Source organism: Haliotis rubra, unplaced genomic scaffold, assembly GCF_003918875.1.
Source record: "Haliotis rubra isolate DU_JTF1 unplaced genomic scaffold, ASM391887v1 Scf1061, whole genome shotgun sequence".
NCBI lineage: Eukaryota > Metazoa > Mollusca > Gastropoda > Lepetellida > Haliotidae > Haliotis > Haliotis rubra.
In genome coordinates this window covers 130,367-157,809 of record NW_025764961.1, presented here as the reverse complement: position 1 = coordinate 157,809, position 27,443 = coordinate 130,367, and the positions used below count along the sequence as shown (strand labels likewise).

At 44.3% G+C, this 27,443-nt stretch overlaps 2 protein-coding genes across 2 annotated transcripts; one reads left to right on the top strand and one right to left on the bottom strand.

The window, feature by feature from the left end:
* Positions 1-29: 29 nt before the first annotated feature.
* LOC124278297 (lactosylceramide 1,3-N-acetyl-beta-D-glucosaminyltransferase A-like) lies at positions 30-4,956 on the top strand. The gene is made up of 2 exons (XM_046714024.1): positions 30-1,612; positions 4,806-4,956. The coding sequence occupies exon 1, from the start codon at positions 180-182 to the stop codon at positions 1,215-1,217; it is 1,038 nt and encodes a 345-aa protein (XP_046569980.1). The 5' UTR covers positions 30-179; the 3' UTR covers positions 1,218-1,612; positions 4,806-4,956.
* LOC124278368 lies at positions 2,248-20,465 on the bottom strand. Its single transcript, XM_046714090.1, has 22 exons — positions 20,271-20,465; positions 19,451-19,637; positions 19,067-19,310; positions 18,713-18,759; positions 18,202-18,363; positions 17,427-17,614; positions 16,642-16,801; positions 15,579-15,690; positions 14,348-14,498; positions 12,944-13,088; positions 12,384-12,555; positions 10,922-11,112; positions 10,418-10,612; positions 9,433-9,585; positions 8,595-8,782; positions 6,654-6,813; positions 6,363-6,474; positions 5,538-5,691; positions 5,007-5,151; positions 4,186-4,357; positions 3,439-3,629; positions 2,248-2,558 (listed from the first exon to the last, which is right to left on the bottom strand). The coding sequence occupies exons 1-22, from the start codon at positions 20,463-20,465 to the stop codon at positions 2,494-2,496; spliced, it is 3,489 nt and encodes a 1,162-aa protein (XP_046570046.1). The 3' UTR covers positions 2,248-2,493.
* Between the last annotated feature and the right edge of the window lie 6,978 nt (positions 20,466-27,443).

Genomic DNA, 27,443 nt, shown 5'->3' with positions numbered 1-27,443 from the left:
ACCATCAGCTGTGGATCATAAATTGGGTGAGATTGACATATCTATCAGTCATTACTGAACCGCTCATGTTCGTGATTGTAACATCTGGTAATATTTAACTGCTGCTGATTTATCGACAACAGGTCGTTACCAGGGCGGTTGACATTTTCTTCATTTTCGCAAAATCAGCCATATCTGTCATGTCGCATCGGATGGCAATGCAATCGAGAGTTTCGATGAAAGGTTGCATGGCATCCTTAATAACCCTTGCCGTTCTCCATACCTTCACAAATCTCGGCCTGTGGGCCATGCTTGCAGATAGAAGGATACGCAAACGCTTTACTAGTTTTCACGCCAATATCATTGTTAGAAAGAAACCAGCGAGAGCTTCAACTCTATATCCGGCGAATTACGACACTGGGTTCCTTCTCCATGATAAGGACTCTTGTTCTGAAGTGAGGGACATCTCGCTGCTGTATGTGGTGAACAGTGCACCTGGTCACTTTAAACAGAGACAGATACTCAGAACGACATTCGCGGACGGACTTTTCTTCTTGCCACAGGTCGTGAAGACAATATTTTTGATAGGACGTTCATCCAACACAAGCATAGGCAATGAGATAATATCGGAGTTCGCTGAGCACAAAGACATCGTTCAAGGTGATTTCGTAGACAGCTACCGTAATTTAACACTGAAACTTACAATGGCGTTCAAATGGATGTCAATGTACTGCCGGAATGTGAAACTGGTGGGTAAAATTGACGATGATACGTTTGTTAATACGTACAAGCTCCTGGATATGGAACGAGACCTAAAGGGACGGGGTCGGGTCCACTGTGACATCGCAACCGGGTCTGTGGGGAAGATTCAGCGAGGTCATTCAAAGTGGGCTGTCCATGTTGACGTGTTTAAATTCTATCGTTATTTCCCCTGGACGTACTGTGGAGGATACGCTGTTTTCGTCCCCGGGTCTCTTGTCCCCAATTTCTATAAAGCGTCTCTCATATCCCCCTTTCTTTGGATTGATGACGTGTACTTGACTGGAATCGTCGCATCACGGCTGAACATTGTTGACCACCACCAGGGGGCGTTCATGAGAAGAGATTTTAAAATGCAACCAAAGAAGGGACTGGAATGTTTTCGAAAACCTGACTGCCCTGTATTAGCAACGACTGTTGCTAGTGAATATATTCCTGAGTTTTGGAGACTTGTACAGGAAGCATGGAAGGTGAAATAAAATCCTCACATTTTGTGATTAGTTTAGTGAAAGTTTGCATCAGTAAGGAACAACTTCATACTGCCGTGACTGCATTTTGGGTTCTCCTTCCGAGAGTAACTCGGGTTTGGGATCCAAAGGGACCACGCGACCTATTGCGGCTCCGTGGCTCCGGGAGAGTCTAGACATTACTGTGCTATATTCATGTACGAGTGTGGGACCGCTGTTCCTAACTATCAACTCATGTACTGTCGCCCATTCAATCAATGAGAAGATCAACACATATTCTATACACATAAAGCATTTCCTGTGCCTCAATCTCTTTCTTCAATGTAAAGTGACTCGGACGTCGACACCAGACTGAACAAGCTCGTCCCGGGTTGGGGAACGAGATGACCAAAGTTCAAGTCGATCGGGTAAGTTTGAGTAAGTGAGTTTAGTTTTACTCCGGTTTTGTTTGCAATATTCCAGCAATATCACAGCGGGGGGACACCAAAAATGGGCTTCACGCATTGTACCCATGTGGGAATCGAACCCGGGTCTTCGGCATGACGAGCGAACGCTTTAACCACAAGACTACACTACCCCGCCACTAACTTAAGTGTTGACTGTATCTTCTAAAGTGTCTGAATCTGACAGACCTCTTTCTTATGTCTTGATACAACGTTTTCTTTCGATTGGAGGTGAGGTGAAATTGGGTTTAACGTCGTACTTGGGAATATTTCACTCATATGACGACGTGCATGCGTGTGTATGTGCGGCTGCTTGTACTAGCCCAGACTGAAGCTGGTTTTATAGTGCTAGCCCACTGAGATACCATGCCGCAGTGAAGCATGAATACCCCACTCAGACACATTATACTGACTCCGAGCCGACCAGTCCTTGTTGTACCCATTAATGCCAAGCGCCAGGCAGGGACCAACAAGTACCATATTTTAACGTCTTTTGGTATGACGCGGTCGGGGATCGAACCCGCGACCTTCCGCTCTCCGGCTGGACGCTCTAACCACTACACCACGGAGGCGGTCCTTTCGATTGGAAATACGCCATTCATGAACTTATGTTTTCCTTGTGATGGGAGGATTACTGAAATCCGCTCACCTGTGATTCGCCAATACCTAATAACCTTAAAGGTCTTATGTATTCTGTTTCTTTCGATGTCTGCCTCTCTTTATTTATCATTCAGTCACAGGGTAACTGGGGAGATATATCAGCATATATACTCATGTGGAAAACAAACGCAAAATTCAAAGCTATATTTTAATTAATCGCCCACGTATTACACGCCAACTATTCCTTATGGGTAACACCTGTCGAGAGCAGAAACTGGATACTGGTTGGTTATCTCCAGGTGAAGAAGACCTAGCAAACAGAAACGCAAGCAAATCAGCATAGAACAATGCACGAATACATTTGTTATAATCATTTACTAATATATATTGACGTCACTATCAATTTGTCTGGGTAACCATAGTAACAAGCGTGAAGAGTGTATCGAGTGAGTTAAGTTTTTCGCAGTTTTTAGCAATACATGTATCACGGTAGGGGACACCAGGACACCAATGGGCTTCACACATTGTACGGAATCGAAGCCGGGTCTTCGGCGTGACGAGCGAACGCTTTAACCACTCGGCTACCCCACCGCCTCGTGAAGAGTGCAAATCTGCGTACTTTGCAGAATGACACAGTGACCAAACCAGTTTGAATGTGTTTACCTCCATCAGCGCAAAAAAACAATAACATCAAGTCAATTCTTGTAAGTGAACGAGAGCGGAAGGTCGCGGGTTCGATCCCCGACCGCGCCATACCAAAAGACGTTAAAATATGGTACTTGTTGGTCCCTGCCTGGCGCTCGGCATTAATGGGTACAACAAGGACTGGTGGGCTCGGAGTCAGTATAATGTGTCTGAGTGGGGTATTCATTCTTCACTGCGGCATGGTATCTCAGTGGGCTAGCACTATAAAACCAGCTTCAGTCTGGGCTAGTACAAGCAGCCGCACATACACATACACAGGCATGCACGTCGTCATATGAGCGAAATATTCTCAAGTACTACGTTAAACCCAATTTCACCTCACCTCAGCTTGTAAGTGAGCAACTTAGCAGACCTATTAGTAATGTCATTACCACATGTGAAATCAGTTCCATATCTAGCACTTGCATCATGTCAGTCTTTCTCTCTCACCAAGACGTGATAGGTACTGTGTAGAGCGGTGCTGGTCCGTTACCATGAAACGTTACCTGCAATAGCAGACTGGAATCCTGCGTTGTAGTCACACGCCACCTCGTTCTGGATGTAGTCCGTTCTGTCGTCCACGTAGTTGTCGTTGCTCCCCGGACCCCCTACCAGGGCCCCTTTAAGAACGTGTGCGTTAGGGGCGGGGTCATTGAAGGTGCTCCAGTCACAGACAGCTGGGGCAGGGTGACAGGCGCTGAAGGGGAGAAGTTGAACACGTTAGGACTGGTCCTTTTGAACAGGGAGGGGAGGGCATGACAAAATGACTTAGATTTATATATATATATTTAATGTTAATTTGACTATTCTTTGGAAATTGTTCATTTAGATAGGCGTTCAGATATGTCAGTTGAGGTACAGTCCGTTTGATTTCATTTGAGATCGATGAATTACTCACTAACACAAAATCTAATAATTGCAACAAAACCAAATTTTGCACAGTCACATGAAATCGACAGACCAACTCTGATGATTAGTCTCATAATTTTAGACAGTCGAATGTGACTGTGCAAAATGTGGTTTTGTTGCAATTATTAGATTTTGTGTTTTTTTTAGTGAGTAATTCATCGGTCTCAAATGAAGTCAAACGGACTATAGTAGTAGCTAGTTAAACTTCAACGTCGCACCGATCGTCAAGGTGTATCAAACATGTATCTGAATGTTGTTTGATGCCGCAGTGAAATTCAAGCTATTTTACGTGCTTATGCCTGTTCGTTTGAATGTACGTCTGTGTAGGGTGATCAGTGCTTTACCTGTTCTGATGGTGCGGCCTGACCGGGTAGTTGCTGCCGTAGCCGATTACGTAGCTCCTTCCAGCGTTGTTCTCACCCAGCATGTAGCCGATCTGACCCAAAGCCCATGACCTGTATGTCTGAGGTTCGAACCCCGCATCGGCAGCCAGCAGCGCCAACATGGCCACATTGGCTGTCAATAGTAGTGAGGTGTTAGTATCACTAGTTCATAGGGATCAGTATTATGGTCTATTGACGAGAAACTCATCATCACACCAGGTGTTTCATGAGCGTACGTGACCCTGAAAGTACAGGTAGTTCTCGCTACAAGAAATACGATATTCTGAAAATAGTATTTTCTTTGAACTGCTGGATTGCCATTCCTGGATGCCTGTAGTACTACGCGTTCGTACCGGTTTTTGTAAATGCTTCACAAATTTGACAAATAGGTAAACATTGTATCGGTTTCCATATTGAAATAGTCATTTACGTTTGCAGGTAATAACAATAATGTTAAAATTTGTATAGCACCTGAATCCAAGGTTTGCTCTAAGGCGATTGGTCGAATGCTCTGTTGAAAGGAACTGTTTTTAGTTCTTTTTTGAATGGAATGATGTCTGACAAATTTTTCAAATTTTCAGGTAGTTGGTTCCATAACAGAGGACCTGCTTTGGTAAAAGCTCGAAGTTAACCTACATTCAAGAGACATTTCGTTGATTTCATCTCAATGCAGTCGAATGCAGTGTTTGAATGATAAGGATAGCGATGTTGGAAATAGCCCTGACAATGTATTAACATTTAAATGTACAGAACTTTATGGCGTTGTTTAAGGATGATTTTACCTGTATATCGGAGGGGCCCCCACTCAAGGCGCCAGGCGAGACCGCACGGGGTGTAGGAGACTGACCCGCCGGGGAGGAATGACGTCATAAAGGTCTTGACGGCGTTACCATACTTTTCCTCGCTCGTCTCCTGGTACATCGCAAGCTGTAAAATACAACGTGACATTACAACGTGTACAACATACATACACTACAGCTTGGACAGCTCATGAGTAATCACTACAGGCTTCGGGGCGGTTAGTCTTGTGGTTAAAGCCTTAACTCGTAACGCCGAAGACCCGGGTTCGATTCCCCACAATGTGTGAAGCACATTTTTGGTGTCCCCCGCCGTGATATTGATGGAATATTGCCAAAGCGGGACAAAGCCACGCTGACTTACTCATTACCGGACACGTATTTGAGTGTAATGATCTTGAACTCCATGGTAAACCCCATTTCAGCTCACCCACGTTCAAACCCGAGACTCTCTCTAAAACATCGAAATCTTTCTAGGATATTTAAAGGGCGGTCAGTAACCATTCCAGTACTCACATTAACGATTGCAGTCTTATCTGACCAGTCGAGAGCCCATGGAGTGGACAGCGTCGAGGCATGTGTGGTGGCATCCGTGAGGTAGTGTTGTTGACGGGTAGCCTTGTACAGCCAGATGGCGGCCAGGGCAAGCTCGTCGTTGTAGTCGTTGGACCTGGTCAGCGTATATAGAATTATTTGGCTCACGAATTTCCCGTTTAAACATGTTAAGAAATTATCTGAGTAAAATCATTGTTTTTGCAATTGTTTTATATAATATACATCCTTCACGTAAATCAGCGAAAGAAACTAATTTCAGGTAAGTAATCCGTTGCTTTCAACTGTTTTCAGTTAAATCACAGTATGTCATTCATCACAACTCCGACAGCGACGCAGCACCCAGACGCTAACACTCCGTTGAGACCATCCGAAATGAAGACGGTCCTGCAACCTATGACTCAGTATGGTGCAATTCCAATCTCATTAAAATGAGGTCCTGTTCGGATTAAAATACCTCTGGGATATATGACCATCCATTACTGGACTATTCCGGAAGCTTAAGCTGCGCTTCTTGGCAATATATCATGGCTCTGACCGTAGCGAAAATGAGCAGAAATTCATATTCCCATGCAAAAAGAAACATATCCTTAAGAATGGGAGCAGAATAGGTGCCCATTGGGCTGCACACTTCCTGCCTAAATGTCTTATCCCCAAAACATCACATAGATAGCATCAATAACGAAGTCCCCCATTTCATATAATCTTGACATGCAATTGGAGACTGACAAATTGTTCTGAAATTTGCAACATGGCTCCGTGGTTCAGGCTAACCATGACCTTGCTTACCCGTAGGGACCACGAGAGTCAGTGACTGTGTCAGTGTAGATCCCAACGTATGTCGTTGCGAAGTCGTACAGCTCTGCAGCAGCCGTCAGCAGTCGACTGGCGTAGGCGGGATCTGTACAAAGGGGAGGGGTAATGATTTAATTCCTGCTCTTCCGAATGCACAGATAAGGAGATCTGCGTGTTATGTTGTCTGAACATTTTTCTTTTCAGTTGGATCAACAGCAATTAATTTAAGCTGATTAAAAATTCATTTAAATCGAAGTTTAAGGTATATGGACACTTGATTAATACCCTCATTTTGAAAAACAATGGCCCCTATAGCCATGGCTGCTGCTGTCCCTGCCGCTGCGTCACTCCCAGGACCCGAGGGGCTGAGCTTGTACGCTGGTCTGTCCATGGTCATGTCCTCAGCCCGACCCCACACAGCGTGATCCAGGGAGACCTTGCCAATCTACATAACACCACATTGCACGTTCACTGACATGGAACACCCCTTGAAAGATGTCCTTGTTAGGAATGGATATGTAACTCCACATAGAACTGCACGTTCATTGACTTTAATACGCCTCAAAAATATGTTACATGCAACCAAAAAATCAAACATAATTAAAACACAATTATCACTTATTCATGACATATAATATACATGGCTGATTATGAAAAAACAAAATTATAAGCGCACAATCGCCCATTGTGTGTGTGTATATAGAGATGTTGGGTTTTGTAATTACATGATCATTTTTTGTGTATAACATTTTGCAATCAACAGACATCATAGCATGTCATGTGTCACACCTGTCTGTGTAATTACGTAATGTAACAGAGACAGAACTCGGGTGCACGAGCCATAAATCAATCAATGTGTTTTGTTTATGATGTATGGCCTGATAGGTGTTAAGTTCAAATTGCATGTGGTCAGTGATCGAAGTTGTGTATTGCATATTGTCATTAGCAGACAGGCAGTTAGACACATAGGTGTCAATAAAACAGACACTCAGTTTTGTCTGTGAAAAGACATATCTATATCACAGTTAGACATTATGTCAACGCTAAATAATGACATTGCTTTTAATTATCGAACTGAGTAAGTGACTCGGTAAGATGAACGTGTGGTGAAATAGACAAATAAAATTATATAAACAGATAAATCGGTAATCTACTTTCATAACATATAAAAAGCTCGCGCCTGTGAAATATCAACAAAACATTAGAAAAATAGCTCGCATCAAAGCCTTCACCGAGTACTCACCGATGTCGAACGCCTCACTGGTTGGCACATAGCTGAGTAGATCGAGATCCTAACAACGTTCTTTTATGTAACGAGGAGATTATTTCCTATTTATCATATGTTATATTTTGGATTACACTTTCTCAGTATTTTCTATTTATTTTGATTAGACTACTGACAACGACCTTATAATCATCCCGCTTCCACGCTGCGTGAACCTATTCACTGCGCATGCGCTATGAGCGCAGCCCAGAGCAGCACAGCTGTTGAAACCACTTTTCACCCCAGCGCTGGGGTGAATGTAGTTAATCGTTTGAACTCCGATTTCGCGGGGTTTCTTTCATCGCGTTATTTTTCAACTTTATAACTTGAATTTGCATTTTTGATGATTTGTATCTGTAAGTCCACACCGAAAGGTATCAGAATCTGCAAAGTTGTGTTTTACGTTGCATGTGACCTTTAACTTTATAAAGATCATGTAAGGGAACAAAGACTAGCACTGTACGAGTATTTGGTTAACTTAAACGTTTGTGTTTTAAGTCGAAATGAAAATTACATGAATTTCTGAAAAACATGAGAAGTAAGTGAAACGTTCGTAAAATATGGCTTCATTACCTGAAGTGTTTGAAAGATGAGAAAAACATCAAATCACATCACATCACATCACATCACATCACATCACATTACTATGGAATACTGTAAGGGACATTCTCGCTATCTCGCATTCTCGCGATCTCGACCTTTGGAAACAAGCTAAAAATGCCAAAAGTGCGAGAATGCGAGATCGCGAGATTTTGGCCAAAGCTCGCGTTCTCGCGATCTCGCATTCTCGCTCTTTTGGCATTTTTAGCTTGTTTCCAAAGGACGAGATCGCGAGAATGTCCCTTACAGTATTCCATACTTTACAAACCATCGTCACAGCGGCGAGGTCTGTTTGCAATGCCGTTCTTGTCTCTATACTTTATGCTAGGATACAGTACCGAGTGTAACATGGAGAAATTTACCTGAACGTACAGCTCCTGCGTTACTGGGTTCCAGCTGTTTAGGAAGTAGTCGAGAGGCCAGCGGATGCTGTCGTACATGTTGTTGAGCTGGTCGCTGGCCACATAGGCGTCCCTCCACGCGTTCACGCCTAACAGAAGGTATGTCACAGCAGCCGACATTGGGAACGTGAACTTGATGTGGTCACCAGCTACGATTATAGAAGTAATACTTATTGTAGTGAAATGTCCCGATATTTGGCTTCATGGTAAAAGAAACGCCATGTATCCCGTTCTAGTACAGCGAACCCGTACAGCGAACCCCGTACAGCGAACCCGTACAGCGAACCCCTCACTATCGCTGTCCCTCCTATATCCTTCGACACATTAGCATCCAACACACATCCTCACATACATGATTACTGTCCATAGGTGTGCCACATGGCTGACTCAGATGCCCTAACGGCAGTTACATTGTATTCTCAATGATTCTGAGATTTAAATAAGAAATGTATGCTTGTTTGTTATATAACGTCTCACTATTAAACGATATTACAACTGTAGAATGGCGATCTGTAAATAGTCGAGTCTGAACCAGACAATCCTGTGATAAACATCATGAATATCGATCAGCGCAGTGAGAACAAGGTGACACTTGTCACCTTAGTCAGCGAGACTGACCAAAAATCCCAAACAAGCATGTGCGACTGAATTCTAAGCCAAATTTTCTTTAGTCATTTCCACATGTTGAAATCATGGTGACTTATGTCTCTACGGTATTTTTCCAAAATGGACACATACTACTCTGGAACATCATACATGATGGAAGTTTTGGAGGCACCCGAGGTTATTGTCCACTCACCATCATACCATCCTCCAGGAACCTTGTCATCTAGTGCCGAATCTACCCGCCAGGGGATTCTGTTAGTGTCTGGAAGATCACCTGATCGCTGTGCCTCATAGAACAATATGGAGAGCTCCAGGAGTTGAGACAAGTTGTGAGCAGAGGCGCTCCCTGCATAGTGTCAAAAACATGTTGGTAGAACGTGCATGACAACAGTTGATTACTTTCACCAGGAAGATGACGTAATTGTAAAACACTTTAACCAAGTTCTTGATTTGATTCATAAAATTCACTCAGTTCACACTGAAACACTTAATTATCTACTGGCAAACAAGGATAAGTTGAGCACCGACCTGACAATTGACCCGTATTAGCATACATGTATATGACTGCCGCCCACTGGGGCTTGCCATTGTCAGCGAAGGGGCCCCAGTTGTCTAGTAAAGTGCGATGGGTAAAGCGCGTGGCCTGTCTCAGCAAACACCGAGTTCGACAGCTACGCATCGTCATGCACTGCACGTGCACTAGCCTACATCTGCTCTACTTTTCACAAACCAAATGGGTTTGCTCATTGCCGGGTACCGCCTACGTCTCGTAAACGCGTTCTCTGCGCCGGTCCAACTTATCCTTGTTTGCCAATAGTATATTATATCTCCATTTACTTGATATGTTATAAATGCATTTTTCAATGCAGTACATGAGGATACCATATTTGATAAAAACACCGATGTTCTTTTGGACAGTATCTAGTTTACCCTCTGTGTACAGGTGCTGCTGTTTACATTAGTCTTGTAGCATATTGAGTCACTACATTGTCAGGAAACAACGGTGCTCCGCTATACTGTAGGAACCTCAAAGGTTCACTTGGTTGTAAGTAGATAACTATGCCAAGCCATACTGATTACTGAAGGAACCACAAAGGTAAAACCGTTAAAGGAATTGAGGATTTGACCTCAAGTCTAGCCTGTAGAAGCCCTGTACAATCTGTTCCGGCGTACTTCACTGGGATACCTGTGTCCAGGTATATACTGAAAGGAATTTACAACCCCGAGACACGTGCCTGGGGAGACGGTAGATACTGTTGGGCCACCGTCGGTCACCGTCACAGGGGTCAAGGTCGATCGTTGCCCCGGTAATGAGGTTGTGGAGGAAATGGCGTCTTCCGGCAGCTGATTTGTTTCTCGGAGATGAATTATGCCTGTCCAAAACAAATCACAATTCGAGAGTATAGAGTATAGACTCTCGAGGTTTCTGTCAAATTGGTACAAAGACCATACCAAGCGTGTATTCTTTATCCAAACCATTCGCAAAATCTTCGTGCATACCAAGCGTATGTACGTGGCGTATTTTGTTGTATACCTTGTTACAACCCATTTCTTATGTCAGTTTGATGATTTCTTTAGTAGCTTCCTTAACTGACTGTATACCTCTGATGAATATTTACCGCAGTGACGAGTTTAAATAAATATTAATGTCAACAGAACGTCCGTGTGACGAAAATACCAACCCGCAATGGCGGACTGCATGCCAGCGTTGTAATCACAGGCCACTTCGTTCTGGACGTAGTCGGTCCTGTCGTCCACGTAGTTGTCGTTCTGATCCGGGCCCCCAACCATGGCTCCGTAGAGAATCTGGGGGTTGGGGTCGGGGCTGTTGAATTCATTCCAGGTACAACTTGCAGGAGGGTCTGGGCACGAGCTGACGTCAGAAATAAAGGGGGTTAATTGAGAAACTTTAGAACACGTGATTATAATGAATTATTGCCAGCTAGGAATCAGACACACCTGTTCCATGTAGCGCTGCGGACGCCACTGAATCACTACCATCAACATGACTGACATCACTGAACATAAACACCTGCTGCAGCCTGAATGGCTGTCTTCCGATTTCACATTTGTTATTCAACACGTTCATTGTATATGTGTATGTCAGTCGGAACACGCGGGAGGTCTTCACAGTTCCTAACGCAAAAGTAAAGAGAAATTGAATGAGTGTGGTTTTACGCCGCTTCATGCAATATCCCAGCAATATCACGTCGGGGAACATTATAAATGGGCTTCACACTGTCTACCCATTATGGGAACCGAACCAAGGACTTTATCGTGACGAAGGAAGTCCACGCTTTTACCTCTTCGCTCCCGCCACACCACCAGGTTAACATACGTCACAAGACAAGGAATTGCTCATCGACGTGATCACCCTGTTGATACCTCGGTATCACATCGGTGTGCACTAGAAACACGATCATCAATGTCGACCCTGCACTCCTCTTGCATTACCCCGCCACACCTTAATAAATGATGTCGCACCCCTTGACCCAACCCGCCACATCCTTCACCGTCCATGCTGCACCCCTTGACCCAACCCGTCACATCCTTGACCGTCCACGTTGCACTCCTTGTTCCTACCCGCCACATCCGTGACCGTCCACGTCGCACCCCTTGTCCCACCCCGCCACATCCTTGACCGTCCACGTCGCACCCCTTGTCCCACCCCGCCACATCCTTGACCGTCCACGTCGCACCCCTTGTCCCACCCCGCCACATCCTTGACCGTCCACTCCTTGTTCCTACCCGCCACATCCTTGACCGTCCACGTCGCACCCCTTTGTCCCACCCCCTCCTTGACCGTCCACGTTGCACCCCTACCCGCCACATCCTTGACCGTCCACGTCGCACCCCTTGTCCCACCCCGCCACATCCTTGACCGTCCACGTTGCACTCCTTGTTCCTACCCGCCACATCCTTGGCCGTCCACGTCGCACCCCTTGTCCCACCCCGCCACATCCTTGACCGTCCACGTTGCAGCCCTTGTCCCACCCCGACACATCCTTGACCGTCCATGCTGCACCCCTTGACCCATGCATCCCGCCACACCCTTGACCGCCCATGCTGCACCCCTTGTCTCACTCCTCCACATCCTTCACAGACCATGTCGCACCCCTTGTCCCATCCAGCCAAATCCATTACCTTGCAGCGTGATGGGGTTTGAGTGGGTACTTGTCTCCAAATCCGATGACATAGCTCATGCCGTATTTGTTGTCGCCAAGGATATAATGTATCTGAGACAAGGCCCACGCACGGTACTCTGCAGCGTTGATGCCGTCGTCAGCAGCGATGAGGGCAAACATGGCCACGTTGGCTGTATAACAATGAGTGAGAGCTAACGTTATTTTCTTATGGTCCATTTTTTCTACTTTACACAATATACCTGAAGTAAGTGCATTACTACATTTGGAAGCATTTTTATCTCATAACAACGTACTACAAACTATTACACGATGCATGCACGGTTAGTGTAATGTTAACGCCCCTCTGTACACTCAGTGTCATTACGTCACGCCCTCGGGTTATAACGACATGCAGTTAACCAGGTCACTCTGACCACCAGCCATTTTACTGCAGCTTTTGACCAGTACACACCTGTCCTACACAGGGCACCATTGGGCCAGAACGTAAAGGAATGTATGCTACTGTAGAGTTTCATTGCAAGATGTGCACTTAATAAGGCAGGGAAAAGACATACATACCTGCATATCTGAGAGCTCCCCACTTCAACCTGTAGGCGAGACCCAGGGGCGTGTAGGGGACGCTCCCCCCGGGCATGTAAGAGGTGACGAAGGCCTCCACTTGGTCCCTGTATATCTGTTTCCCAGTGACCTCATACAGGACCAACTGGAACACAGAGGCTCCATATATTTAGCATGGAGAGACAAAGCATCACAGATGACGGCGTGTTTGCGTGAGGATGTTACTAACTGGCGTGCTCGTAACGCTGGTCACAGTTTGGTGCGTGTTTAATGCAGCCATACAAGGATGTACATAATTAAAACTACTGTCACAGTGAAACAATCAGGTTCCTCGACTGACTGACTGAGTTTTGGTTTTACACCGCTTTTAGCAATATTCCACTAACACCACGGCGGGGAACACCAGAAATGGGCTTCACACAATGTATCCATGTGAGGATTCGAACCCTGGTCTTCGACGTGACGAGCCAACGCTTTAACCACTAGGCTACCCCACCGCCCCAGGTTCCTCGAGCAAGAGTTGGTTGGTTGGTTGGTTTATTGTTTAACGCTTTATGGAGGCGGTCTGGAAACATTGAGTCTGGACCAGACAATCCAGTGATCAACATCATGAGCGACTCTGACCACCCGATCCTGTTAGTCGTCTCCTCCGAAAGGTATGGGTTGGTGAAGACCAATTCTAGCCCGGATCTTCACGGATCCTCGAGCAATGAAACCTAAAATACCACGTATTCTAAACATTTAACATTTCTATATACTCCTGGCGGTTGGTGTCCTCTCCGTAAATACTAGTTTCTTTACCTACCTTTACGAATACCACATTCTTGAGTATAACTGGGACGGTAGGATACTCTTAGCCAAGTTGTTAAGCTATGTGGAACCCATTTTCCGGCGTCTCCCGCCGTGATATTGTTGCAATATTGATAAAACCAACGTAAAACCATGCTTACTCACGCACTCTTAAACATAATTGGACCGCCTCCGTGGTGTAGTGGTTAGAGCGTCCGCCCGGAGAGCGGAAGGTCGCGGGTTCGATCCCCGACCGCGTCATACCAAAAGACGTTAAAATATGGTACTTGTTGGTCCCTGTCATGCGCTCGGCATTAATGGGTACAACAATGACTGGTCGGCTCGGAGTCAGTATAATGTGTCTGAGTGGGGTATTCATGCTTCACTGTGGCATGGTATCTCAGTGGGCTAGCACTATAAAACCAGCTTACGTCTGGGCTAGTACAAGCAGCCGCACATACACATACACACGTATGCACGTCGTCATATGAGCGAAATATTCTCAAGCACGACGTTAAACCCAATTTCACCTCACTTCACCTCACATTATTGATTGCAGTTAATTCAAGGAGGGACTATTGCGTACTCTCCTACCACCTCCCCAAAGACGGTTACCTGTGCTGCAGCAATCTTGCCGTCCCAGTCAAGGGACCAGGCCGTGTACATCGGCACCAACGTCTCAGCGTCCACGAGGTAGTTGTTATCACCCGTAGCCTTGTAGAGCCAGGCAGCAGCCAGTGCCAGCTCGTCTTCGTACATGCTGGACCTGGTCAGACAATAGCAGTAAAGGTTGACAATGTCAGGTAACGGTTGACAATGTCAGGTAACATTCTATAATGTCAGGTTACAGTTGACAATATCGGATAACAGTTGAAAATAATGTGTGACAGTTGAAACGACAAGTGATAGTTGACAAAAGAGTGTTTCGGCTGACAACACTATTCGACTGTTGACATTGAAGTGTGCCACTTGACAATATTTGATAACAGTTACAGTTGACAATGTCAGGTGACAGTTGCCAGCACTAACGTCTATGACAACTACCTTGGACGGGTGACAAACACGTCTGTGACAGTGACAGTTAGATATTTGACCTACTGCGTGAAGGGCCTAACACCATGTTGACAGTTGACAATAATACGTGACACAAATTCTGAAAACACCATGTAAGAGTGAGTGAGTGAATTTAGTTTTACGCCGCACTCAGGAATATTCCAGCTATATGGCGGCGGTCTGTAAATAATCGAGTCTGGACCAGACAATCCAGTGATCAACAGCATGATCATCGATCTGCGCAACTGGGAACCGATGACATGTATCAACCAAGTCAGCGAGCCTGACCACCCGATCCCATTAGTCGCCTCTTATGACAAGCATAGTCGCCTTTGACGACAAGCATGGGTTACTGAAGACCTATTCTACCCCGGGACCTTCACGGGTCACACCATGTAAGAGTATGTAACACCATGTAAGCTGTATGTGCGAGTACCAGCACCAGCAACAACTAGGGAGCAGTTGAAAATATTCAATATAGTACGGGCAGTTGATCAAGTGTTTGAAGGAGGCAAGGAACCACAGCTAAGAGAAATATCTAATGCTGTTGGCTGAAAGAAGCGACTGAAACGACAGTATAACATTTCCACAGCATAGCGCGGCCATTACACCAGTCGGAATTGACCTGTTTCTTTTATAAAAGTTCCATCTTAAACAGAACCCTCATCTTGGTTGGTGGAGCAGAAATCCCACCTGACATTGTTTATCAGGTTCCGTATCGACTATTAGTAAAAATGGATTTTATTAAAATAAAATTAAGACTATTTAAGAATTAAATCAAAGATAACCTCACCGGTACACATCTCTGGCGTCTGTGATGGTGTCGCTGTAGATACCACGGTACGTCTTGGCGAAGTCGTACAGACTCTTAGCAGCGTCAAGAAGCGTCGTGGCGTACGTCACATCTGGTGTGGAGAAACATTTCACAGCATTCATTCATGGCCTTTCATTTTATAGCATATATTCCACACTGCCGTTTCAACAAAATAAAAATACAAAGAAAATGTCTGAAAATTTCAAGCCAACACAATTCAATCTGATGAAGTCAAAATTTGGTTTTGACGTCACGTTGTCAAAATATGTTCGGAACAATGCAGTCATGTCTCGTCATAATATTTTTAGTACAGTCAACAATCAACAAGGTCTGCCGCTAATATATTCAAGGCATGCACACACTGCTTACGTTGCTGACATACTGTGTATTTGGATCCCTTACTTTCTTCCAGGTAACTACTTCGATGAAACCAGTGGTCAAGGTTTTATTATAGTAGTATACGTGATGGGGATACGGAATCAGGTCACATAAAGTTATATCATGAAGCAGAACAATTGCTGAGGGCGGTGTAAAAAACACGCACACAACGCATTCGACGACTTGAAAACATTTGGAATGAGGTTTGTCATAGGATTGCATTGAATAACGACGTGTGTGTGTAGATATCGGAGTTTATCGACGTCGAGGTTAGGTCTCCCGACATGAGCATGATGCTGACATATGCAATCAGGAGTAAATCACAGATTCAAGCCAACGACTAGCGGGTCCAGACGCTTGACGGTCACAACACAGAGCATCGTTTTCCGTTTTTATATTATTCTCTCGTTTATCATCAGTGAGTGAGTGAGTTTAGTTTTACGACGTTTTCAAACATATTCCAGCAATATCACGACGGAGGACACCAGAAATGGGCTTCACACATTGTACCTATGTGGGGAATAGAACGCGTGTCTTTGGCGTGACGAGCAAACATTAAACACTAGGCTGTCCCACTGCCTGGTTCGATACTGATATTTGCAGATCAAATGGAGGTACGTGTAATAACAAATTACCGAGACATACCAACTAAACTAATACATACTTCTATCTTTAAATGCAAGATATCCCATAGTAAGTGCTGTTGCGGTTTGGCCGGCTACGTCACTTCCGGGTCCTGATGGTGACACCTTGTACGCAGGTCTTTCCATGTCCATGTCTTCCGGTCTGCCCCAGTAATTGTGGTCCAGCGACACCTTCCCAACCTGCAACACGAATACGACATCAGATCAGATAACACTATGTGATAATCAATTCAAATTTATGTCACGTACAAGAAGGGTTTGATTTTATCAGTTTTTAGCACAGGTTGACAAAACTAGCACACCGTGGGAGTTATTGGCTGCGCCATCCGTTCTCACATGTCAGCTGGTGGAGACAAATATATATCGTATATAGATCGAATTGAATATTTTTTCTAACATTTTCGGACCCCCAAAACTGCCTGCAGCCATAGCATTCAGTTCCTTTCATAATTACAGGGAGCAAAGCAAATTAATACAAGAAGATGTCGTCATAAAGTAGCGATTAGGTTGACAACCTTCCTGTTTTATTGAGTATGTGATTTATAATTACAGGTCGGTACGTGGTCTCGGGTAAAATATATACACCACAACATGTTCTGATACGCAAACATAAAGTCTACTATATATCTACCATAGACCACGAGAACCGATCTAGCACAAATCTGTCATGCACTCCGAAACCAATTATGATGTTTCACTCACATGCCGCTACCACAGATCTATCATGCACAACCTAAATCAATCATGATGGATTGTGTTCCCTGATATGTCCCTCAGATATCCCAGACTGCCTCCCTGACTGTACCTGGGCATAGAACTCCATCTGAGTGGGTTCCCAGCACTTGAGGAAGTAATCCAGGGGCCACTGGACGCTATCGTACATGTAGTCCAGCTGACCCGCAGCGGTGTAGGCGTCTGGCCAACGTAGCAGACCCCACAGTAGGTAGGTGACGGCTGAAGACATCGGCAACGTGAACTTGATGAAGTCGCCGGCTTTAATATAGATACAGGTAGAGAACGCTTCTGCACCATTTCCACTGATTTAAACAAATGGTTTTGTATTTCAAATGTAATACAGAATGCGGCTGGAACGGAATCTAGTCCGACAAAACCGCAAGCATCACTTGGATTATCTCATTATGATCGAGAATGCACTTAGAAAATATTCAGGTATTATTCTAGCTAATCACATGTTATAAATTACAATTGAACTGCGGATTGAACATCTTGACGACCGTATCACAGCGGTATTGCGTATCTGTTGAATAACAATTTCTATATAATGATCGTAAATTAAGGGTTTGGTTTCAAATCCAGTCCTTGGACATATAATGTTGATCTCTAGCAGAATGCTTAAACTTATAACCTATTTTTTTGTCCAAAATATAGAGACCTTCATATCAGTGAATAAACTTGAATTCGAACTAGTGTTTAACCTCTCAAAGGACATGCATACCACACCTACTCGAGATAAGCATACACCATTTAAAGCTTGTTAGCATGGGTAGCATGGTAGCAGTGCTCTATCGTCACGCCACTGGCCCGAGTTTGATTCCCTAGCAACAGTACATGAGACTTACCATCGTACCATCCACCTGTTAGGTCGGTGTTACCTCCCTTGTCGCCCAGTGCAGAGTCTCCCCGCCAGGTGATTCTATTAGTTTCCGGTAGTTTGCCAGATCGCTGCGCTTCATAAAACATGATGGACAGTCCTAACACTTGGTTGTAGTCGAACCTTCCAGCTGAAAAAAGTAATGATTCCGTATAAAGAAGCTCTCGACAGAAAATAACAACACGACTGTCTCGGGAGGAGTTATCAATGTCGTAGCCTAAACACCGCATCGAGTATCATGTCGCTGACACCAAGGATTTGGTGAAAATTTTCTTCAAAAACCATGATCTAAACTTTGGTTTAAGACCGTCAGTGTCGGTACGTCATAATAAGCATGACAAACGAGCCAGTAGACCTGACGAAATATACTTCTCTTCAAAAGTTTAGACTCACTTGAAACACTCACTATATGTTACATATATATACTAGTATATGGTTACATCGAAGATTGATTTCTCCACTAATTTGGGGGAACCAACTGCAGACTGTATGCAGCTGAATAGCACGAGGACCATGCATCAAATTGCTGAAAGGCATGTGCAAATATCGTGCAAGTGAACAGCTGCGTTGTGGTGTAAAGTGGAGTTAAGAATTCGCCAATTTTCACTGACTTTCATCATTTACAATAATCTTTTCATTGTTACGAATTTGTTTTACAATACATGGAATATTTTGCAAAAAACGGATATTTCGTATTAAATGTCAGTGGGTAAAATGCAAGCGCGGCATGGATAGATATGGATATCACGTTGTGTTGTAGTGTCATATTTTAAACCGTTCTCCTCTAACTTTTGAAGAGAAGTATATGAAGACCCGTTCTGATATTGAATTACCTTGTTGGGTCTGTGTTGTAGTTGGTGTTGTCTGTGAAGTCGCTGCTGTTGTCTGTGAAGTCGCTGCTGTTGCCTGTGACGTCGTTGGTGTTGTCCATGATGTCGTTGGTGTTTTCAGCGAAGTCGCTGCTGTTGTCTGTGAAATCGCTGCTGTTGTCTGTGAAATCGCTGCTGTTGTCTGTGACGTAGTTGGTGTTGTCTGCGACGTCGATGTTGTTGTGGCAGACGTTGTCTCCGACGTCGACTGCTCAGTATCACTAGTTGTTAATGTTGTTTCCGCAAAAGTGGTTGTTGGGATCGTCGGTGATGTCATTATTTGTGTGGTAGTAGCTGAGGTAGCAGGCAACGTCGTCGTTGCCGGAGCAGGTGTAGTAGGAGCCTGACAGCGGTATAAGAACTTCCCCTTCAGTTTCCTGATATTAGGCATTTTGTTATTGTTGTATCTGGCCACAAAGCCAAGGCAGAGATTTTCATTGCGCTTGAGCACTTGATTGTAGCTGAAACTCTCGACAACATACCGCTCTTTCCTCTTAGTTACGTCAACACGCTCTACCCTTCGCACATTCCAAATCTGAAAAAAACAAAAAAAGCTCATTTAACACAATCCAATGTTTTGTATGTACATGCGTATGGTGAGATACAAAGGTAACGCCATTTGAAATAACAGGTGCGCCTGACCATCTGCAAGGTATATTTTCTATAGCCTTAGGCTAATAGTCGACTTCGAAAAGCACAGCTACGTAGTATACCTCCGGTTATGTAACGATGCGATAAATCGGTAACGATATTTTAATGAGGCCGTATAGTTTGTAATATGTACTTTTAACCATCGAGCTGTAAAGCGATTATTGGTTGTCCAACAGATACCTAATATTTATAGATACTATATGCATGACGGTTCTGTATCTTTAGCTTCATCGCTGAAAGGGGGCGGTGGGGTAGCCTAGTGGTTAAAGCGTTGGCTCGTCACGCCGAAGACCCGGGTTCGAATCCCCACATGGGTACAATGTGTGAAGCCCATTTCTGGTGTCCCCCCGCTGTGATGTTGCTGGAATATTGCTAAAAGCGGCGTAAAACCAAACTCAGTCAGTCAGTCGGTCAGTCATCGCTGAAAGGATGCAGTTCATTGGCATAACTACAACGAAAACCTATTCTGATTGAAAAAACATCCGGAAGCTGACTGAAACGAATAAAGAATACTTACATCTAACACAGAAAGTTTAGGATTGAAATCAATGGCGACTCTCCAGCCACATTTGACGTTCATCTTGTTTGTGATGCATAGTTCCGCCTGGAAACCTCCCGGCCAGGTGTTGAGGAGGGTGTAGTTGGACGCCGCAATTGTCGTCGAGATCACAGCCGCAAGTGGCAGCAGGAATCTTGAAAAGAAGTCACACATGTTTATAGAGTACATGGTCTTCACCAGATCGGGATCACGGGTGTTCCTGTCCTGCACAGTTGCGCCTTGTCGACGTGCGAGATGGTGGGTTCGAATCCCAGGTCACGCTGAATATGTTTAAGGTTTGCCAGCACCATGCTTGTGTTCGTGTGTTTCAATGAAGTTTAGACATTCTGTGTATATATAGGATTTGGTTTGGACAAACGTTGTATTAGGTTAGACAAGAGTGAGTGAGTTTAGTTTTACGCCGCTTTAAGCAATTTTCCACCAGAAATGGGCTTCACACATTGTAACCATGAGGGCAATCGAACCCGGGTCTTTGGCGTGACGAGCGAACGCTTTATCCACTAGGCTACCCCACCGCTCCAGGTTAGACAAGAGTGGTTAGTTGTTTTGTCGTTTAACGCCGCACTCAGCAATATTCCAGCTATATGGCGGCGGTCTGGACCAGACAATCCAGTGGTTAGACAAGGGTGAATGTTATGTACAATTGTAGAGAGACTATAATGTGACGGGTAATTTTAGGTGTAATACTGTCAGATGTTTTTCTTACAAATCTTGTCACTGATCGGAAATCAACATATTCATTGTTATTTTCTTACGGCCAACAAATGTAATTTGCCGAACACGACCCAGAAACAATGATCGTCAGCAAATCTTATTTGGTGATTTATGTTTTTTTATCTTCTTTAACATACTTGTCTGAGTCCCATATCTATATGGACAATTTCCTTTAAATTAGAAGTGATATTGTGATCTCATAGTGAATGTGGACTAAGCAGATATTGTTGAAACAATTTGAAACTAGATTGTCACATTTGAGCTGCGCAAAAGAAAGTCTCAGAAACCGCGAATTTGTTGGTGCCTATTGTGGTACACAGACAGTGTGATTACATCTGCTGAAGCTATGATATGGAGAATACAGGTAGAACAACTTACGTGTACATTGTTCTTGAGGGAGAGAATGATCCACTAGAGAGAAGTTGACTAAAGGCGTTTATATAGGCCGCTGACTTTCCACCTACATACCCTGGAGGCGACGCGTGACGCCATCAGTAATTACATACCTTACTGAACAATAGACAGTCGACAAGGAATAACTGCAGTAAACCTTCGATAAAATCTCATTCACACATGAAAGCAATATTACATCCTGTTGGCTGTAAGCTGTTTATAATTGACACATTGTCATACCCTGCAACTATGTCCAGGTGTCGCGGAGATGAAGCAGTAGCCTATGGTTTATCATAATGATATTATTATTTTACAGATTTAAATCCTGACAGAGTCAGCCTGAATAAGCTCATCATCAGCTCTTGGCCCTTGGCCACGCAGCTGGAACAGGGAATTTGAGTTATCCTAGGAAGTGCTACCTAATCGAACCCACCAAAACATTTCGTTGGCATGTAGATTCCCCAACACTACAGCCTCCTGCAATACCTAGAACATCAGAAAGGCTGTGCTGTGGGTGGAGAACACGGGTACAACAGATGAAAGGTACCAAACCATGGGCACCGAGGACAATGGGGAGCTTGAAAACAGTGTATTTGGCAGGCAAGCGAGGTATATTGACGGCAAGGTCCGCTTTTTTACCATGTTTTTAACTTGTAATGTTCCAATATAAACCGTTTTGGTTGGGTTTTTTGGGGGGACAGTAAAGGGCTATTATTTTACGGTTACAGACTGAAAGTTATCTTACTGTAAATGTTGCGGTGTAACGTTCCAATATAAACCGTGGGGGATTTTTTGTTTGTTGTTGTTGTTGTGTTTTTGGTGGGTTATTTTGTTTGTTGTTGTTTTTTGGGGGGGTTGTTTATGTTTTGTTTTTTTTCTGTTTTGTTGCTTTTTTGTTGGTCTTTCTTGTTGTTTTTTGTTATTGTTGTTTTGGGGGGTTATAGTAAAGAGCTGAGAGTTATCCTATCAGGAATGTTACGGTATGACACTGGGATGTATATTGTATTATTTTACGGTTGAAGACTGAAGGTTATCGTACCGTGAATTTTACGGTGTAACGTTTGGAAAAAGGATCATAGTGCATTCAGTACTCGGCACAAAGAATCAATTCAAGTTGTATATGTTCACTGCAATCCTTTCTTATGGTCACTTGAATTTGTTCAAGTGGAAACCATCATAACCAAATGCTGTATCAATTTGGAAATAAAATGCACAAAAATGCAACAAAATAACACGAATATGTTTTATTCAACACGAACGGGCGTTGGTTTACTCAACCGGCTTACCATTCACATATATTTATAACGTCACACTGTAAGCCGCTCGGAAACTCAAATACATGTATGTCATTGTCATCCTCTGCACATTCACTCATGTTAATTCCACCATACTGTAGCTTTTCAAGAACATGTTTTCGAACTGTGTTATTACCCAATTAAAGAAAAGGTGACAATTCGAAAATAATACCCGAATTGTAGATACAGAAACACGTGCAGTGAAATTAAAAATTACTAAACTGAGGTCGATCCGGGTCCACGATTCTCCCATGCCTGGCGCGCCAGTTTGCCAGTGAGTGAGTGAGTGAGTGAGTGAGTGAGTGAGTGAGTGAGTGAGTGAGTGAGTGAGTGAGTGAGTGAGTGAGTGAGTGAGTGAGTGAGTGAGTGAGTGAGTGAGTGAGTGAGTGAGTGAGTGAGTGAGTGAGTGAGTGAGTGAGTGAGTGAGTGAGTGAGTGAGCAGTGATGAGTGAGTGAGTGAGTGAGTGAGTGAGTGAGTGAGTGAGTGAGTGAGTGAGTGAGTGAGTGAGTGAGTGAGTGAGTGAGTGAGTGAGTGAGTGAGTGAGTGAGTGAGTGAGTGAGTTTAGTTTAGTTTTATGCCACACTCAGCAATATCCCAGCTAAATGGCGACGGTCTGTAAATAATCGAGTCTGGACCAGACAATCCAGTGATCAACAGCATGGGCATCGATCTGCGCAATTGGGAACCGATGACATGTGTCAACCAAGTCAGCGAAACTGACCACCCGATCCCGTTAGTCGCCTCTTACAACAAGCATAGTCGCCTTTTATGGCAAGCACATGATATGGGTTGCTGAAGAACTATTCTACCCCGGATCATCACGGGTCAGTTCGCCAGTGAATTGTGAAGCATCACATATACTTTGACAGATAACATGAAGTATTTTCAAATGAGACCATTGCCTCAATACACCTCGTCTACTGTCCCAATCTAAGAAATAATTGAAGGGGACCACACGTTTGATGCTCGGGTAGGGGATTTATATCAGACGTATATAATCTGGGTCACTCAATTAAAGCAACGTTTGGCAACACACGCCTTCAGTCGAATTGAGTGAGTGGCGGATGCTGACCTTTTATCCAAAAACCATTGATACCATTGCCACTGCTGCTGTGCCTTTCACATCCTATGGAATCTGTTTCGGCAGATAATCACACCGTTTGTCCATTTACTGACGTCGTTGTATGTCCACAACATGTCTGAATCCAAAGAACGTTGACCGCAGTCAAAGGCACGTGTTAATGAGTAAGTGAGTGAGTTTTACGCCGCCTTTAGCAATATTCCTGCAACGTCATGGCGGGAGACACCAGAAATGGGCTTCACACATTGTACCCATGTGGGGAATTGAACCCGGGTATTCGGCGTGACAAGCGAACGCTTTAACCGCTAGGTTACACCACTGTCCCACACGTGGTAATGCCTCAAACACACTCAACAGCACTATGATCTAAAATAATTTAAATCTTATGATCTGAATGTTGTGTGGAGTCTACTAGCTTCATGTCGCCTAGCTACATGTCTGCCTGACAAGAGAAAGAGTAAGTGAGTGAGTTTAGTTTTACGCCGCACTCAGCAATATTCCAGCTATATGGCGGCGGTCTGTAAATAATCGAGTCTGGACCAGACAATCCAGTGATCAACAGCATGAGCATCGATCTGCGCAATTGACAAGAGAAAGCAATATGCTTCAGAGCTAATGGTGAATCTCGGGTAGAGAACTGCACCAGCCAAAGTGTCTCCAGGGTTAGACACACTTACAGTAACGCCAGTACACAATAAGGGATATTGCATCAATTGTCAAGAGAACAAACTAGTCATTTACGTGGATATTATCAATCTTATCAGTATGTCAGAGACTGTGGTCCATGGATATTGCGGACTATAGTACCTAATAATGACAGTCTACATTTTACGACATGCCTACATTTTACGACATGCCTACAAACCAAGCATACAATACCCAGCATACCAGATACTACATGTTTACCCACGCTCAGGCGGTTAGTGATATGTGGTGGCCACTTAAATACAAAAATCCCACATTGGTAAAGTACATTTTTAAACCAAAATGTTTCGTTCTTTCATTTATAGTCTTGAACTTTCATGCTTTGGGGGATGGGGGCTTGTCGTTACTCGTAACTTCATTCAATAAAAAAACATGAAGTGAAAAGAAAAACTGGATAATTCGTTAAAATAGAACTGACGTAATGAAAAAAATCGATCGGAATTTTCCACCAGCCACGCTCTAACTCTAACTCAGTTCCAGAGAGTGAGTGAGTTTAGTTTTACGCCGCACTCAGCAATATTCCAGCAATATGGCGACGGTCTGTAAATAATCGAGTCTGGACCAGACAATACAGTGATCAACAGGATGAGCATCGATCTGCGCAATTGGGAACCGATGACATTTGTCCACTAAGTCAGCGAGCCTGACCACCCGATCCCGTTATTCGCCTTTTACGACAAGCATGGGTTACTGAAGATCAATATTCTAACCCGGACCTTCACGGGTCCAGTTGTATTCCAACCGACAGTACCAGGGTTGTTTGAGAAGTTCTCAGTCTCACCTGGAGGGTGTCATAGGATATCGTATACCATACAGGTATACAAACTGTATGTAGAAAAACTTAGTTTGTTTCGCCATGACAAAATAACAAAGATCTTTCGAAATGGACAAATATGTGGAGCGTGCAGAATCTAGTACGCCATTTTGAAAGTGGTCAAATGTAACATGTATCAATCATTTTCAGTTGGCGTATGTGTTACGATTAACTAAGCTGATAATCTGGTAATCAGCTGATCGTTATATCCGGTAACGCCGGTGGTCAGTCTGTGGTTATTCAAGGTCCGGATGAAAACTGACCTGCAGTAATCGTTATTCCGCCACGCGGTAATCAGTACCACCTGCTGCTCATTAAGTAACGCTGTTTGTGGGATGTTATCGCGCCTTAAACCTTGTTTACCTAACACTTTATTTGTGTATATGGCCCACTCAAGTCAGTGAAGCTCCCATGTACTTTGTAACGACACGGCTCACCTCCGTTCACTTTGACTTCGATCGATACCTACATTTGTGCACCTGACAATTTCGAGCGGAACCTTATGCTACTATTCAACTTGTTTCAGTTTGTTTCCTTTAAAAATATACCTGTATACATGTACATCTGTTCGGAGTATTGAACAATGGCCGTCAATATTGTGCAGCAATAAGTGGCGTAGCGCAATTTCAGTGAATTTATACAATGCAAATTTCCCATGACTGCCTCAGGTATCATGTACTCAGCGGAATAAGCAAAGTGGAAGTGATTAATTATGTGGTCTATTAGGTATCTGAGTGTCAGCCGAGTCACAAACCAGACCATGTTGTACGTCGCCTCTCTGTCAACCGAGTCACAGACCAGACCATGGTGTACGATGCCTCTCTGTCAACCGAGTCACAGACCAGACCATGGTGTACGATGCCTCTCTGTCAACCGAGTCACAGACCAGACCATGGTGTACGATGACACTGTCAACCGAGTCACAGACCAGACCATGGTGTACGATGACACTGTCACCGAGTCACAGACCTGACCATTGTGTAAAATGACACTGTCAACCGAGTCACAGACCAGACCATGGTGTACGATGCCTCTCTGTCAACCGAGTCACAGACCAGACCATGGTGTACAATGACACTGTCAGCCGAGTCACAGACCAGACCATTGTGTACAATGACACTGTCAACCGAGTCAAAGACCAGACCATGGTGCACCATGCCTCCCTGTAAACCGAGTCACAGACCAGACCATGGTGTACGATGACACTGTCAACCGAGTCACAGACCAGACCATGGTGTACGATGACACTGTCAACCGAGTCAAAGACCAGACCATGGTGCACCATGCCTCCCTGTAAACCGAGTCACAGACCAGACCATGGTGTACGATGACACTGTCAACCGAGTCACAGACCAGACCATGGTGTACGATGACACTGTCACCGAGTCACAGACCAGACCATTGTGTACAATGACACTGTCAACCGAGTCACAGACCAGACCATGGTGTACAATGACACTGTCAACCGAGTCACAGACCAGACCATGGTGTACCATGCCTCCCTGTAAACCGAGTCACAGACCAGACCATGGTGTACAATGACACTGTCAACCGAGTCACAGACCAGACCATTGTGTACAATGACACTGTCAGCCGAGTCACAGACCAGACCATGATTTACGATGACACTGTCACCGAGTCACAGACCTGACCATGGTGAACGATGACACTGTCAACCGAGTCACAGACCAGACCATTGTGTACAATGACACTGTCAACCGAGTCACAGACTAGACCATGGTGTACGATGACACTGTCAACCGAGTCACAGACCAGACCATGGTGTACAATGACACTGTCAACCGAGTCAAAGACCAGACCATGGTGTACGATGACACTGTCAACCGAGTCACAGACCAGACCATGGTGTACGATGACACTGTCAACCGAGTCACAGACCTGACCATGGTGTACAATGACACTGTCAACCGAGTCAAAGACCAGACCATGGTGTACGATGACACTGTCAACCGAGTCAAAGACCAGACCATGGTGTACGATGGCACTCTGACTTTGACTTTTGGCAGGAGTGAAAACATTTATGTCTACATATTTGTAATCCTGTTGAAAGAAATATATACATGTGTGTTCGGCCTTTGAAAATGATGAATAAATGATCAGGTATTTA